This window comes from Priapulus caudatus, unplaced genomic scaffold, assembly GCF_000485595.1.
Source record: "Priapulus caudatus unplaced genomic scaffold, Priapulus_caudatus-5.0.1 Scaffold658, whole genome shotgun sequence".
Taxonomy (NCBI): domain Eukaryota; kingdom Metazoa; phylum Priapulida; class Priapulimorpha; order Priapulimorphida; family Priapulidae; genus Priapulus; species Priapulus caudatus.
In genome coordinates, this window is record NW_014577719.1 from 125,661 (window position 1) to 140,060 (window position 14,400).

General features: G+C 45.3%; 1 protein-coding gene across 1 annotated transcript in view; it reads right to left on the reverse strand.

The window, feature by feature from the left end:
* The window catches only part of LOC106812536 (probable chitinase 3), a 15,182-nt gene extending 1,157 nt beyond the window's left edge, over positions 1-14,025 (reverse strand). Inside the window, exons 1-14 of the mRNA XM_014816433.1 lie at positions 13,943-14,025; positions 13,185-13,446; positions 12,633-12,757; positions 11,923-12,058; positions 11,215-11,403; positions 10,866-10,991; positions 9,837-10,167; positions 9,315-9,425; positions 8,850-9,115; positions 8,369-8,493; positions 7,716-7,848; positions 6,810-6,998; positions 5,259-5,378; positions 630-813 (exon numbers count right to left, since the gene is read on the reverse strand). Coding sequence (XP_014671919.1) covers positions 630-813; positions 5,259-5,378; positions 6,810-6,998; positions 7,716-7,848; positions 8,369-8,493; positions 8,850-9,115; positions 9,315-9,425; positions 9,837-10,167; positions 10,866-10,991; positions 11,215-11,403; positions 11,923-12,058; positions 12,633-12,757; positions 13,185-13,446; positions 13,943-14,025 — 2,380 coding nt within the window. The remainder of the gene's footprint in view (positions 1-629; positions 814-5,258; positions 5,379-6,809; positions 6,999-7,715; positions 7,849-8,368; positions 8,494-8,849; positions 9,116-9,314; positions 9,426-9,836; positions 10,168-10,865; positions 10,992-11,214; positions 11,404-11,922; positions 12,059-12,632; positions 12,758-13,184; positions 13,447-13,942) is intronic.
* Positions 14,026-14,400: the final 375 nt, after the last annotated feature.

Here is a 14,400-nt window from a genome sequence, read left to right on the forward strand (position 1 = left end):
CGGGTAGTAAGAACGTAATTAACGTAATTAACTAATTAAACTAACAACTTAGTATAGTAACTACACTTTCCTCGTACACTGCGCGTCGCGCTCTCCTCTCTCTCTCTCTTCTCTCTCTCTCTCTCTCTCTCTCTCTCTCTCTCTCTCTCTCTCTCGCGCGCGCTCTCTCTCTCTCTCCCATTTTTTCTCTCTCTCTCCCTCTCTTTCTTGTGAGAAATTCATTTCAATGAAAAGCAACATAATAAATATTTCCGCTGATGACGATTTTCTTACCGATAATAAATTCTTATAGCCGAGTCTTCCCTTACACACAGTGGCGTAGCTAGGATTTTTTCAGCGGGGGGGGGGGCACTGGGGAGGGACCATACATTTTCGGGGGGGGGGCACAATATATAATTTTATTGAGATGTGGTTCGAACCTTCTTTCATTGTATTATACTGTTCTAACGGCATTGTTTTCAATTCAATTTTTTTTTATCAAGCATGAATTTTCAGTGGGGGGGCACCTGGGGTGGGCACAGAAAATTTGTGGGGAGCACGTGCCCCCAGGCCCCCCGTAGCTACGCCCCTGCTTACACAGTGTGCGGAAATGACCTCAGCCCCATCGAAGAAGCCTAGCTCAGGCTTACCATTAGGTGTTACGGTTGGCTGGATCCAATCGATCACTTCTTCCGGATCCCAGTCTCTCAACGTCTTGTTGACGCTGTGCTGCATTGGGTTTTGTCCACTCTCGCAGAACACTCCCGAGAAATCATCATAATCCAACGCCCATATCATCGCGCCCCCCAGCCTCCTCTCCTTGATGAACATCACCTTCATAGTAAGAGTAATACATGCACACAGGTATGAATTTGAGTTGAATTTAAGTAAACTTGAAATTTGAAACTGTACTGAAAGCACTGTTATTTTGTATTATTATTTTTTCTTTGTGTTGTGTAGCGGTGTTTTGTACTGTAGACCTACATACTCAGAAATGTTATTATTTTAACCACTCAACACTATTTCATCAATCAGATTTTTTCTCCATGAAAAAAACTGTCTTCGGTATATGTATTTGTATTTGAATTACATGCAATAATAATTTATTAATAATACTAATGTGAGGTCCGGAAAAAGACTCCAACAATCAATTGCGGGGTAGACGATTTATTTGTGAACAAACAAAAAACCCCTAGGGAGCCAAGTACATGATCGGGCTAGATCATGCCACCGTAGGACTGACCACGCCAACTGCGCGGGCAACAAACTGCCCTGGGTCCCACGATAACCTCGTAGATGTTGACCAATAGAAATTACTAATCAGCAGAATGCTTTCTTCTGCCTTCTATCTGATCCAGCATGGTAGCCTAGTGCTGCCATCTGTTCTCTGTAGTGCTGCCGTCTATCTTTTCTCTCCTTTCGCCACTCGAGGACAGCACCAAACAATCACAACAACCCTGTGACAATTCGGCATGTCACATCTCCCCCATTTTTTCCCCCAGGATTGCACTCACAATCCTTACACTTATTGGATTGACCCGCTCAATGACTGAGCAAGGGCCGCTGCAATATTTGTCATGCCCTGAAGGACTTCACCTATTGGCACCGGCTAACATCTGGACCAATAACAGCTGGGTCTCGCTGATATTAGCCAACACCTGGGGACAATTAAGGACGACCTGGTGACCTTTTCACTTTAGACCTGCGAGTCTCCTGCTTGAGGACAGATTTGGGGAGGTGGTGGAGGTTAGAATGGTTCCCCGCATTTGCACGTTCTGTCTTGCGTAAACCATTATTCTCGGAGTTGGACTCCGAACTCCCCTCCTCGCTGCTGTCTGCCTCGCTGTTGGATGGGTGGCCTTCCTGAGGGATATCCTCGGTTTCTGATTCCGCCGACTTCATGGCGTCTTCACCGGTCAGGTTGCCATCGGTGGTGTCAACTTCCCGTGGGTGGCAAACCCCGAAGTGGCCTTCATCCTCAGTGTCAGATGTGTCGGATCTGTCATTGACTGTCTGCACCTGTAGGCTTCCACCGCCAAGACTAGGCATATCTTGTGGTCCAACATTCGACACGTTTTTGCAACTAGTAAGCCTGCTGCCGTGAACTCCAAGCCCGCCGGAAGTTTCGTTGGAAGTTCGGCGAAGGGCTTGTCCGCCATTCGATCCATGTGGATGGTGATCGTGCGTCCGTAGTAGAGCTGGCCGCGGAACATTGAGATCGACTGCACGGCCTCGACCGGGTGCTCAAACTCGATGACGGCGTAGCCCTTGCTCTTGCCGTCCTGGTCGCACTTGAGAACGATGTCGGTGACCTTGCCAGCGATCTCTCGCAGCTTCGGTGCAGTCACCTTGTAGTCGAGGTTGGCGACGAACACGCGGGTGGAGAGCGGACCCTCAATGCCAAGACGCTGAAGCACCTCCGGCGCCATGCCATATGTGTTGAACGACCTTCCTGACGAGCCGCCTCCCATTCCCATGCCGCCGCCCATGCCCATTCCTCCTCCTCCCATGCCCATGCCCATGCCATGTCCGCCGCCACCTCCTACTCTTTGTCCCCTTCCTCGGTCGTCAAGATGAAAGCTTTCCCTGTCCTCTTTTACGACGAGTGTTCGTCCCTTGATTTCAAATCTGTGCATAATATCAATAGCTTTCTGCGCAGTATCTTGATCTTTAAACTCAACAACACCACATCCTTTAGGCTGATTTTTCCCAGATTCATACAGCTCCACGTACGTGACGTCTCCACTAACTTTGTCTCGGAATAGATCCTTGATGTCTTGCCACTTCAGATCACATGGAATGTTGCTACGGTAGACCCTCTGCTCGTAGTCGATCCTGCCACCGCGGCAATTGTCGCGCGGCCCACCTCCTCCACGGTCGCCGCCGCCACCTCGGTAGTTGTCCGGCTGGTGCCGTGTGTTATCCCGCCGTCTGTCATCTCTTCTGCGCGCAGGCGATCGCGACCGAGAGCGGGACCCAGCTCCATCCATTCTCTCGTGATTACTGTGTTCTTTCGCTTCTTGTTTAATTGACTTTTCCGACATGGTGTGACCGGTAAATTGTGGCCTGGAAACCTGGGGTTGCCCCACCGGCCCATTCCCGTTATCCGGGCAGTTCCTTCGAATATGGCCCGGGGACTGGCAACTCCAACAAAGCATGGGGCTCTTGTTAGCCCCATACTGGCGCCGTGGGCCCCTGTTGACAGGTCGACCCTCACTCGCCTGTTGCCGCAGCATATCCATCATGACAGACATTTGCTGCTGCTGCTTTAATACTTCAGCTAACTGGTCGCCTTGTTGCTTGATAGCAGCCACCACTGAGTCGACAGCCTCAGAGGTAACCTCTTGGTCCATAGCGACACGGTGACGGCCTTTGTCACGGCTGGTGACCCAGCCACTGTATCGCCCGGTCCCACAACTCGAAGTAGGTCAGGGCTTAGGCGCCTTAATTCTTGTTGCAAGCCCTTCTCATGGACTGCCTCTGCCAGCCGCCCCTTTAGAGTGTTGTCTCTGGAGGCCTCCTATGATCCATCCATAGCGGTGATCAGTTTGCTCAATCGGACCAGCTCCATTGAGCAGCTAAGCAGGTATTGGCTCCATTTCTGCTGGTACGAAAAAAATCGCTGCTGGAGCCTCGGCAGAGATTGGTGGTCCGCATCTCCGAAATTCGCCAACAGGACTTCGAAGATCTTCTCAGCATCTTTGCTTACTCCTCGCCGACCACTCACCTCCATGCGGGCCCTGCCCCCCAGGTGCTGGAGGACCACTGCCGCCCTTTCCTCCTGGGTGCCTTTATGAGTGGCTAATTGAGCCCCAATGTCCCCAACCCATTTTTCAACATCCGGATCCCCCGACTTCTCCGGACGGTCCCGGAACCGTTCCACACGTCGGGAGGGAGCAGCATACCCCGGCTCACGCTGGCACACAGCCTTAAGTGTGGCCTCCGCCAATTTGGCCTTCGCTAACTCCTCCTCCAAGATCCTTACCCGATCCTCCATTCCGCCACCTCCGGGACTCCGTGTGAGAATGAACCACGTAAATTAGGAACCCAAGGGCAATGGGAGGCTTGTACTCGAGAAGCTTCCTCAGTCTACAGTCTACACCATAAATCGCGCAATTTATTCATACAATACAAATATGTACAAAGTGTGTACAGTGTAGTGTTTGACAATACATCTTTGCGTTCCGTTCACTACAACTTAACCTGTAATTTGCACTTACCCCCGCTAGGGGCCGCGGAGTGTGGTGGTTGATAATAAATGGCCGACAGCCGAGTTGGTTCAATCCGTCTTGTAAGTTAAATCTGTAATCATTAAAGCACATGAGGCCGAGAAACCCTAAAAAGTGCATTATTGTTTTCCACTAAATGCTACGCTGGCTATCTGACTAGCTGGTCGCCATGCCATCAGGCAGAATGCTGGCAACGGCTTGGTCGGCATGCGAGTCCATGTGTCCCTGCAGAGCTTTCAGCGTCACGTATGCCGCGCCACAGATCGTGCAGATGTTCGCCTTATAGATGTCTTCTTGTTTCTCTCGTCTCCCTCAAGGGTTTGTTCACCTCCTCGGATCAATGGATGCCGTACTTGATAATCCTGTCGACTGCGCCATTTGTGAGGTCCGGAAAAAGACTCCAACAATCAAGTGCGGGGTAGACGATTTATTTGTGAACAAACAAAAAACCCCTAGGGAGCCAAGTACATGATCGGGCTAGATCATGCCACTGTAGGACTGACCACGCCAACTTCGCGGGCAACAAACTGCCCTGGGTCACACGATAACCTCGTAGATGTTGACCGATAGAAATGACTAATCAGCAGAATGCTTTCTTCTGCTTTCTATCTGATTCAGCATGGTGGCCTAGTGCTGCCATCTGTTCTCGGTAGTGCTGCCGTCTATCTTTTTTCTCCTTTCGCCACTCGAGGGCAGCACCAAATAATCACAACAACCCTGTGACAATTCGGCATGTCACACTAATAATAAATTTAACATTCTATGGATTATGTAACGTTCTCTTTCTCTCCCTTTTCCCCCTCTTCCCCCTCTCTCGCTCGCTCGCGCTCTCTCTCTCTCTCGCTCTCGCTTTCTCTCTCTCCCCTCTCTCTTTCTTTCTCTCTCCTTCTACAGCTGTATATGAGTTACGAGCATCTCTTTCGTTTTCCTTTGCATTTAGTTCGTCTTGCTAGAGTTAAGACCGAGTTCAAAACCGACCGCACCGAGTAAATATATGACCATAGATGTATACAAGCACATGTGTTTGTATATATCTATGGTATGACTGACCTTTTCGTACAGACTTCTATCATTATCGTAGCTTATCCATCGCTGTCTGGCGACAATGTACGGCACCTTCTGCTGATCGTCCCAAGATGGAGTGTGTCCATCTAGCACCTCGTCGCACAGCTATGAACGTGAAATCAAAATAAATACTAAATTCTAGGCATAATAAGAGGCATAAATTCTAGCTCTAAATAACATTGTAGACGATGCTTGCGTGCTACCTGTAATACACCTCACCTATATATTCGCCTCACTTCTCATCTCCCTCTAAAAAATAACTCTTCTAATCTCAATAACGTTGTTAGACGATGCTTGCTACCTGTAATAATTCCCGCACCTATATTTGCCTCACTTCTTATCTCTCTGTTAAAAAAAATTATAATCTCAATAACATTGTTAGGCGATGCTTGCTACCTGTAATAATCCCCGCACCTATATATTCGCTTCACTTCTCATTCCTCTCTAAAAAATAAACTCTTCTAATCTCAATAACATTGTTAGGCGATGCGTGCTACCTGTAATAATCCCCGCACCTATATATTCGCCTCAATTCTCATCTCTCTCTAAAAAATAACTTTTAAATTTCAATAACATTGTTGAGCGATGTTTTCCACCTGTAATGTACTGCACTTATTCGCCTTTATTCCGACGGTGGGACGACGGAGACAGGCAACGCAAGCTGCATTGTGAAAAAAAAACTCGATTTGTCTTCACCTTGAATCTCTTGATTGTCATAAGTGATGCGTACATCCATAAACGCGACATCGGGCCAAAGAAATACGGAGGTTTTCCAGTTATATGTTACTGGGAATTCCTATCCGACTGTTGTCCACGACGCTGCACACTCATTCGTTCTTACTCTTATCAATGGACCACGCGTACGAGAGCTACGCGGTTACGTGTTGGTGATCAAAGCACGTTGACTGTTTCTTCTTCTATAAATGTTCACTCATTTATATTATAACTTGCGCGTAGACACAAATAAACAAACACACGTACGCACGTACGCACGCACGCACGCACGCACGCACACACGCACGCACGCACTGCCCACGCTGACACACCCACAGGCCAGCAGCTAGGACGCATAGGTCGCAGTCAACATGTGCACGCACGCATGTACATGCATGCGTGCGTGTGCGCACACGTGCGGCGCGGGTGCGTATATGGGTGTGTGTACGGATGTGTGCGTGCGCGGGTGTGTGTGCACGCACGCACGCATGCACGCACACGCACACAGACACACACCGCGCGCGCACACACCACACACACACACACACACACACACACACACACACACCAAACACCCACACACGCACCCCCCTCACACCCACACGCGCACCACACAACACACACACACACACAAACACACACACCGCACAACACGCACACGCACCACGCACACGCACACGCACACGCACACGCACACGCGCACACGCACACGCACACGCAGCGCGCGCGCGACACACACACACACACACACACACACACACACACACACAAATATATATATATATATATATATATATATAATATAATAATATATCGTATTACCTCGTAGTACGAGTAGAACCCGGCCGTTGCTGTGAACAGACCTCCCGGACATGGCTCGTCGAACGGTTGACCGATCATGTTTCCATCGGAACCGGCCGATAGATGGAAGCAGTATCCGGAGAGGGAAACACCGACGACTAGCTTCTTCTGCGGAGTTCCATTTTCCAGCCACCGCTTCGTCGCCCAGTGCTGTTCGTGTGACACGAGCCCAGTTTAGCAACCCGGATTAGTTTAGCGCACATGCGAAAACACATTTGCGGGATGCGAAACTATCCTTGATCAGTTAGTAACGAATAATGAAATGGTCGGGTTTTTCTTGTATATTTCACCTTATATGAATCGGTCTAATCGTCATTGAATTAACCTGCGCTGACACTTAATACGCTTTTGACAAGACCTATATAAGGTTCGTAACTCGCTGTCACTGTAACATTTATAGTGTGTTTGTGTATAGCATTGATTCAGCCATGGACCATGAACACTGCAAGTTGCAGCGTTTCGCTACAATTAAGAATAATGCACCTGTTTAATGGCTGAAGTACAGGTATATCTCTCTATACACGTCATGCACCGTGTAAGGAGGGATAGCTGTGGTGGTATAGGCACTTGTAACTACGTTGCAACTACGTTGCCTACGGATGCGTGGGATAATACATCTCTGACGTTATACACCGTGTATAGCGTTGGATATAGCTGTGGTGGTGCTGGCACGTTGTAAATGCTTACTACAATGCCTGTCCAATGCGTTAGATAATAAATTATTTCTTTCTCTTTATATATATATATATATATGTCTCTCGCTATATATATATCTATAGCTCTCTATATATATATCTATGTACACGTTATACACCGTGTAGCGTGGGATAGCTGTTGTACATATGGTATGGGCACGTAAATGCTTACTACACTGCTAGTCGGATATGTGGGAAGTTGATCGTCTTGTCTATCGTACAGCGGCGCGTTGTGTCCCGTCATATTCGCATTCTCCGCCGGAACGAAGAAGTTGTATGCCATCAGCAGTACGTAGTCGACGTTCCTGCCAACAGATGGCGGCACCTATCGTCAGCTGCGTCGGCGATGATAGCAGTTATCGGAGTTGCCGCTAGGGGTTTCAACCACTGATCTCTATATATACTATCTTTACTCTCCCCCCCCCTCTCTCTCTCTCTCTCTCTCTCTCATTCTCTCTCTCTATATATATATATATAATATATATATATATATATTATATATATATATATATATAATATATATAGTATAGTATATATATCGTGTATATATATATTATATATATACTGTATATATAGCTCCGTGGTTTCAACCGAGTTTCACGTAGCGATACAAGCACACTAACAGTATTTTCTTTTCACGCATCACGATTGGTATTTACAGGAGAACGGATCACGCATGCGCATGATGTGCAAGACCGGAACAGATTCGACATTGAACATCGAAGAAGATATGATATGATGACGACGTTTTTATTCGAAAACGCCATTTATAAATTATTTAAATAAATAAATAAATTTAATAAATAAAAATTGAATTACAAATACCTCGCAATGTTCTGGATGTCGTATTCGACGTCTATTGCGTCCATACCGGCTCCGACGGCTACGCTCAGCAGGAGTCTTTCTCTGCTGGTCGTGCGCACCTCCTCCTCGAATGCCTCTAGTAGTTCCTGCAACACGATCGTCATTGCACAGAAATCATCATCGTCATCGTCGTCGGCGTCATCATCATCGTCGTCGTCGTCATCATCATCGTCGTCGTCGTAGTCATCATCATCGACAACAAATGCATTAATATCATCATCATCATCAGCAGCAGCAGCAGCAGCAGCAGCATCAACAAAAACATCATCATCGTCGTCGTCGTCACCGTCGCATCAGCTGGCTCCAGCACCAGCATCAAGCTGCCTCTTCTACGGGGAGCGAGGCAACTAACCCACCTCGATCCAAATTCGAATGTCTTTTTAATCTACACTATCATATATTTCTCTTAAACTACTGCGAAAAATTGTTGATATAATATAACCTGTAATAGTAGCGGGAAGTTTTCGTAGTCCTCTGGCCTGCCACCTCTCTCTACCTCACCTGGATACTGCCAGTCTAGTTCCAAACCATCGAAGTAGTGAGCGCGTAGGTATGCAATGCTAGCATCGATGAAGATAGCTCTACTTGTCGGATCTTTCACCATGTCACTGAACGGCTTTGGTCCGTGGTTGGATCCACCCACGGCTAGCAGCATCTTACGTGGTGGGTCCACACTGTCTAGCACACTCCGCATTATCTTGTAAAATTCTGAAGGAATAACACAAATCCCAGGAAATTCACATTAATTATGAAAGCCTAATTATTTAATTAACTATTTAATTAACTGGTAAATCTGCACCTCGATAGCTCAGCGCGCGGTGAATATCATGGTGATACGCGAAGGCGGTCAGCCTTACTCGATATATATATATATATTTATATATATATATATACAGTATATACTCACCCGCATCTTTTTCCTCGTACGGATGTAACATGTAGTCATCCCCAAGTCGTGCAAAAGCGTAGTTGTAGTGAGTGCACAGCGTTGGGTCGATGTCCTCAGGAAGAAACTTAGCTGAAAGCAACCACACTCACTCTCACCGTGCGAGTCTACGGTGCCCGTACATATACTAGTGTAGCCCCGCTACACTTTCGAGTAAAAAAAGTCTTTTCAGGTTTAATACCACGGAGAAGATGAATCGAGTTACGTAACAACGTAATAATACGTAAAGTTATAACTATACACTCTTAACTTTTTGGTTTAAATTTACACCCAAAATACTCCTATTTTAGAGTGTTAATTTACCCTAACGCCGGTAATAAAACGCTTTTACGGGTTTGAAGATAGATTGCTTAAAGTGTAAATTCTCACGTAAAACTGGGTGTATTTTAGGTGTATTTTTTACACTTGTTTTGGTGTAAATTTAAAACGAAAAAGTTAAGAGTGTAGCTAGGTTAATCCATCTGTCGGTAGGCACGTACGTACCTGGCGGGGTGCGCCACTGCGCCCAGTTAGTGAAGTAGCAAAATATGACGTAGTCTTCGACGGAGGGACTCCCCGTGCTCCCCGTGCTGGGTTCCTCGCTGGTCGGCGCGGAAGAACCCGTCGTCTCGGTCGTCTCGGTCGTCGTCGGCGGCGGCGTGGTCGTGTACTCGTTCCAGTCGATGATCTCGTCCGGATCCGGTTTCTGCAGTTCGGCGTCGATGGTGCGTAGGAGTGGATAGTCTCCCGCACCGCAGAACTTGCCCGTATAGTCGTCAAAGTCGAGCGTCCACAACATGGCGCCGGCGAGGCGTCTCTCCTTGAGGAAGGTCACCTGAAGGACGGACGAAGATTCACGCGGTAACAAACAACTGTCGATACCGCGGTGGTTCTTTGCATGTTGTTGCGATTACATGTATTTGTATTTGAATTACATGTACTAAAGATTTAATAATAATAATTACCTATAACTTCCGTTACGATTCGAAGACTGTTTTGTAGGCAAGTAGGAAAACGTACGGCAATGTTGCCGTAGCATAGCGTACGAACGTCATTATCCAGCTAAAAATGCCTAGTAGGAACTAGTTTGCAAAATCTGGGCATATGTCAATGTTTTTCCCCCGGTTATTTTGTTACATCGGAAATATATGGTGGAACAAGCATGAGAAAATCGTTTACGACAGATGTCCACAACTCTCAACCATGTACCTTTATCTTGCTAACGTTACGAGTATTGGGGAAGCAGGTATGTGTAAATATCAAGAAGGATTGTGGGTTTTGTGGTGAAAGCACCAAAATTAGCATGTATGATGTTAAAGGTATAGTAAGTTATTTCAGATATAGTGCTAAGCTGAATTTTTTTCCGTAACGCCTGTGACAAAGAGAAATCCAAGATGGCCTCCACGGGATTCTAAATATCTATTAAATTATTAATTGTTCTATCTTCGTAAATATTTAACATAAAAACATGAATAAAGTGTCTTTTTATTAGTTTTTTTGAGTTTTGAGTTTAAAAGAGTACGTATTGCAAACCTTCTCGCGTACGCTCTGTTCATTGTCATACGATATCCATTCCGGCGTTTTATTCAGGAATGATGCTTTCTGTTCATCGTCCCAGTATAATTGGTCTGCTGCTACGCTGTCTATGTGTTCGCACACCTACAAAACATTAAATAAGTGTCAGTCGCAGATTGCATCGCATCTATTGTCGTTCGCAAGGCAAATTGCAAATTTGCAAGGCAAATTGCATGCCAGAATTCGTCACAAGATATTAACTAACGACGAAAAAGAGCATTAAATTAAAAAAGATTATATATATTATACATAGATTATATATGGAAATGGAACGCGCAATGATAATAAAAAATACCATGAATCTTACTTCATAATACGACAAAAATCCTATTTCCTTCGTATAGTAGTTTGCGTTGCAGCCTGAAGTGAAGTTCTGTCCTATAGTTGTTGGGTCGGCGTAGTCCGGTAATACGAAACAACGGCCATACGATGGTATACCGACAACAAGTTTGTCCTGAGGTGTTCCATTCTCCAACCATCGAAGCGTGGCATAGTGCTGAAATCACGACGGAATAGACTCTCGAGTACGAGTTGTTACTGTTATTGTTGTTGTTGTTGTTGTTGTTGTTGTTGTTGTTGTTGTTGTTGTTGTTGTTGTTGTTGTTGTTGTTGTTGTTGTTGTTGTTGTGGCTCTTCTGCTTCTTCTTCTTCTTTTTTTTCTTCTTCTTCTTCTTCTTCTTCTTCTTCTGCTTCTTTTTCTCCATCTTCTTTTTTTTTCTTCTTCTTTTTCTTCTCATCCGTGTTGATTTATCCTTGTTCTTGTTGTTGATATGTTGTTTTTGTTGTTGTTGCTGCTGTTGTTGTTTGTTTGGTATTAGTATTGTTGTTGCTATCATTGTTTTTGTTCTTGTTGTTGATGCTTCTGATATTGTTGTTGTATTTTCGTCGTCGATGTCATCGTCATCAGCGTCGTCGCCGTCGTTATTGTTGGTAAAACAGTACAGCATTCATACGGTGTGTGAACTCGGCTGGTATTGCTGTCAGGTGAGGGGAAGAAGAAGGGTGTATTACTTACTACGTTACGATAGACGTACGTGCCGCTAAACACGTCGTCGTGGCCGTGGTACAGAGGCGCGTTGTGTCCCGTGATAGTTTCCTGCGGAAACGCCCCGTAGAAATCGTAGGCCATCACCAGCACGTAGTCAACCGATCTAGAATAAATCAACACGCAAGGATTGAGAACTCGGACTTGAGATTATCCCACAACCGATGACGACAAATTATACATCGTAATCTCGTAAATAATAGTCTTCAAGGGACTATATCGAAGTCGGAAAGAGACGAGTTGTTATACCGACAAGATCTTATAGTTATTTCCTCTTGTTATTCTGCTTTTACATGACTTAAAGCATCAAGAGAGACATCAAGAAAAGCGATAGATTAGGCAGAGATTTAACGGGGACATGATATAGAAAGCGGCATATATATTATTATCTTATTGTATACGATCTGAGTATAAGATCTAATATACGATGTAACAATGAACGATTTAGTATACGATCCAACAATATATTATATGATATGATCATGGGTGAATAATAATAGATTACCTATAGATCTAATAAATCTAATATATCTAATAGATCTAAAAGATAATCTATTCTTATTCGCTCCTGATATGCTCTAGGTTTAAACCCCACGGTATCCCGTTTTTATACCCTACATTCTATTAGTGAGGTGGGGTAAGGGTTAGTGAGGCTGAGTGGGGGAGGGGGCATAGCTTACTGAGCTATCTTTGGTATGTCATAAGCGTTGTCTGTGGTTTTCTTTCCGCCAGTAACAGCGAGGCTGAGCTGGAGCCTGGCTTGCCCTGTTTGCAGTCCCTGTTCTTCAAACCCCGTCCGCCGCTCCTGCATAGCATGAGTTTAATGAGGTGGTTTGGTCAATAGATCGAACGTGGCGCTATTACCAACCATTATATATATATATATATATAATATGTATCTGTCTGTCTGTCTGTCTGTCTGTCTGTCTGTCTGTCTGTTTGTGTGTGTGTGTGTCTCTCTCTCTCTCTTTCTCTATCGCTATTGCGCGCGCTTTCTCTCTCTTTCGCTCTTCTTTCCTCTCTCCGCTCGCCCTCTATCTTTCTCGCTTTCCTCTTTATCAATCCCTCTTTTCCGCTTCCCCTTTCCTCTCCCTCTCTCCCTCTCGCTCCCCGTATCGCTCTTCTTTTATCTTACTCTCTGCCTCTCGCTCTCTCGTTCTCCTTCTTTCTCTTTCTCTCTCTCTCTCTCTATCTCTCTCTCTGCCCCCCTCCTCTCGCTCTCTCACTTTCACCTGCAATAGCTTAGGGAAGTTATCGTAGTCTTCTTCTCTGCCACCACGCTCCACCTGCCCGGGATATTCCCAATCGATGTCCAGACCGTCGAATTTGTGTTCCCGTAGATAGTCTATGCTCGTGGCGACGAACAGACGTCGGCCCGTCCGACTGGCGGCCATGTTGCTGAAGGAGTCAGGGCCGTGAGTGTAGCCACCGACGGCTAGGAACAGCTTCGGTGATGGCGTCACGGTATCCAGCTTCGCTCTCAGTTCCCGTATGCTGCGAAGACACACCACAGTAATTACCTCTTTCTATTCTATCCACTCTAGATATGTATATTAAGAATAACAGTAGTAGAGAGAGAGAGAAAGAGAGAGAGAGGGAGAGAGAGGGAGAGAGCACGAGTCAGAGATAGATAGATGAATAGATAGATAAATAAATAAATAGATAGATAGATAGATAGATAGATAGATAGATAGATAGATAGATAGATAGATAGATAGATAGATAGTAGATAGATAGATCGTAATTCATCGTTACATTTTAGCTATTTTTGGTATTATTAATGACATTACGTTACATTACAAACACATTATATTACACTCCTAGCTAGTATATATTAATGTATTATCACTTTTCATGTTGCCATTAGGTTTGATTGTAAGGCAGGGACGGTGTACTTTCTTTTGTATTCGTCCGTTGTAATTATAGTCACTTACTATATTGGATGAATGCTTAACAAGTAAACGTACTAGCCTCGTCGGTGGCATCGTACGGTACTATCATGTAACCACGAACGACGGCGAAAGCATAGTTGAAATGAGTGCAGAGATTGGGGTCGATATCGTCCGAGCCCATGTTCGCTGAAAACGAAAAATTACAGATTTGTTTTAAAAAAGAAGACGTTATTAGAGACAGATATAACGGCTCTTTGTTACTGTACTTTACGTATTATTACACCATGACCTTTACGTAATCACGTTTAGAATGAGATATGTGGGTAATACGAACCACCGGGGGGTCTGTACTGAGCCCAGCTTGTATAATAACAGAATGTCGAATAATTTCCCGTTGAGTTGTTCTCTGCTGAGTAGTTTTCGGTAGAATCTGCATGATTCCCGTGAGTTAAACAACCGATGACAACGAGGAAGTGTAAGAGCAGCTGTGAATCGAAGAAAGTCACTCGTTATAATTATCAATGCATGCATTCACAGGAAATTATCGGTAATAATA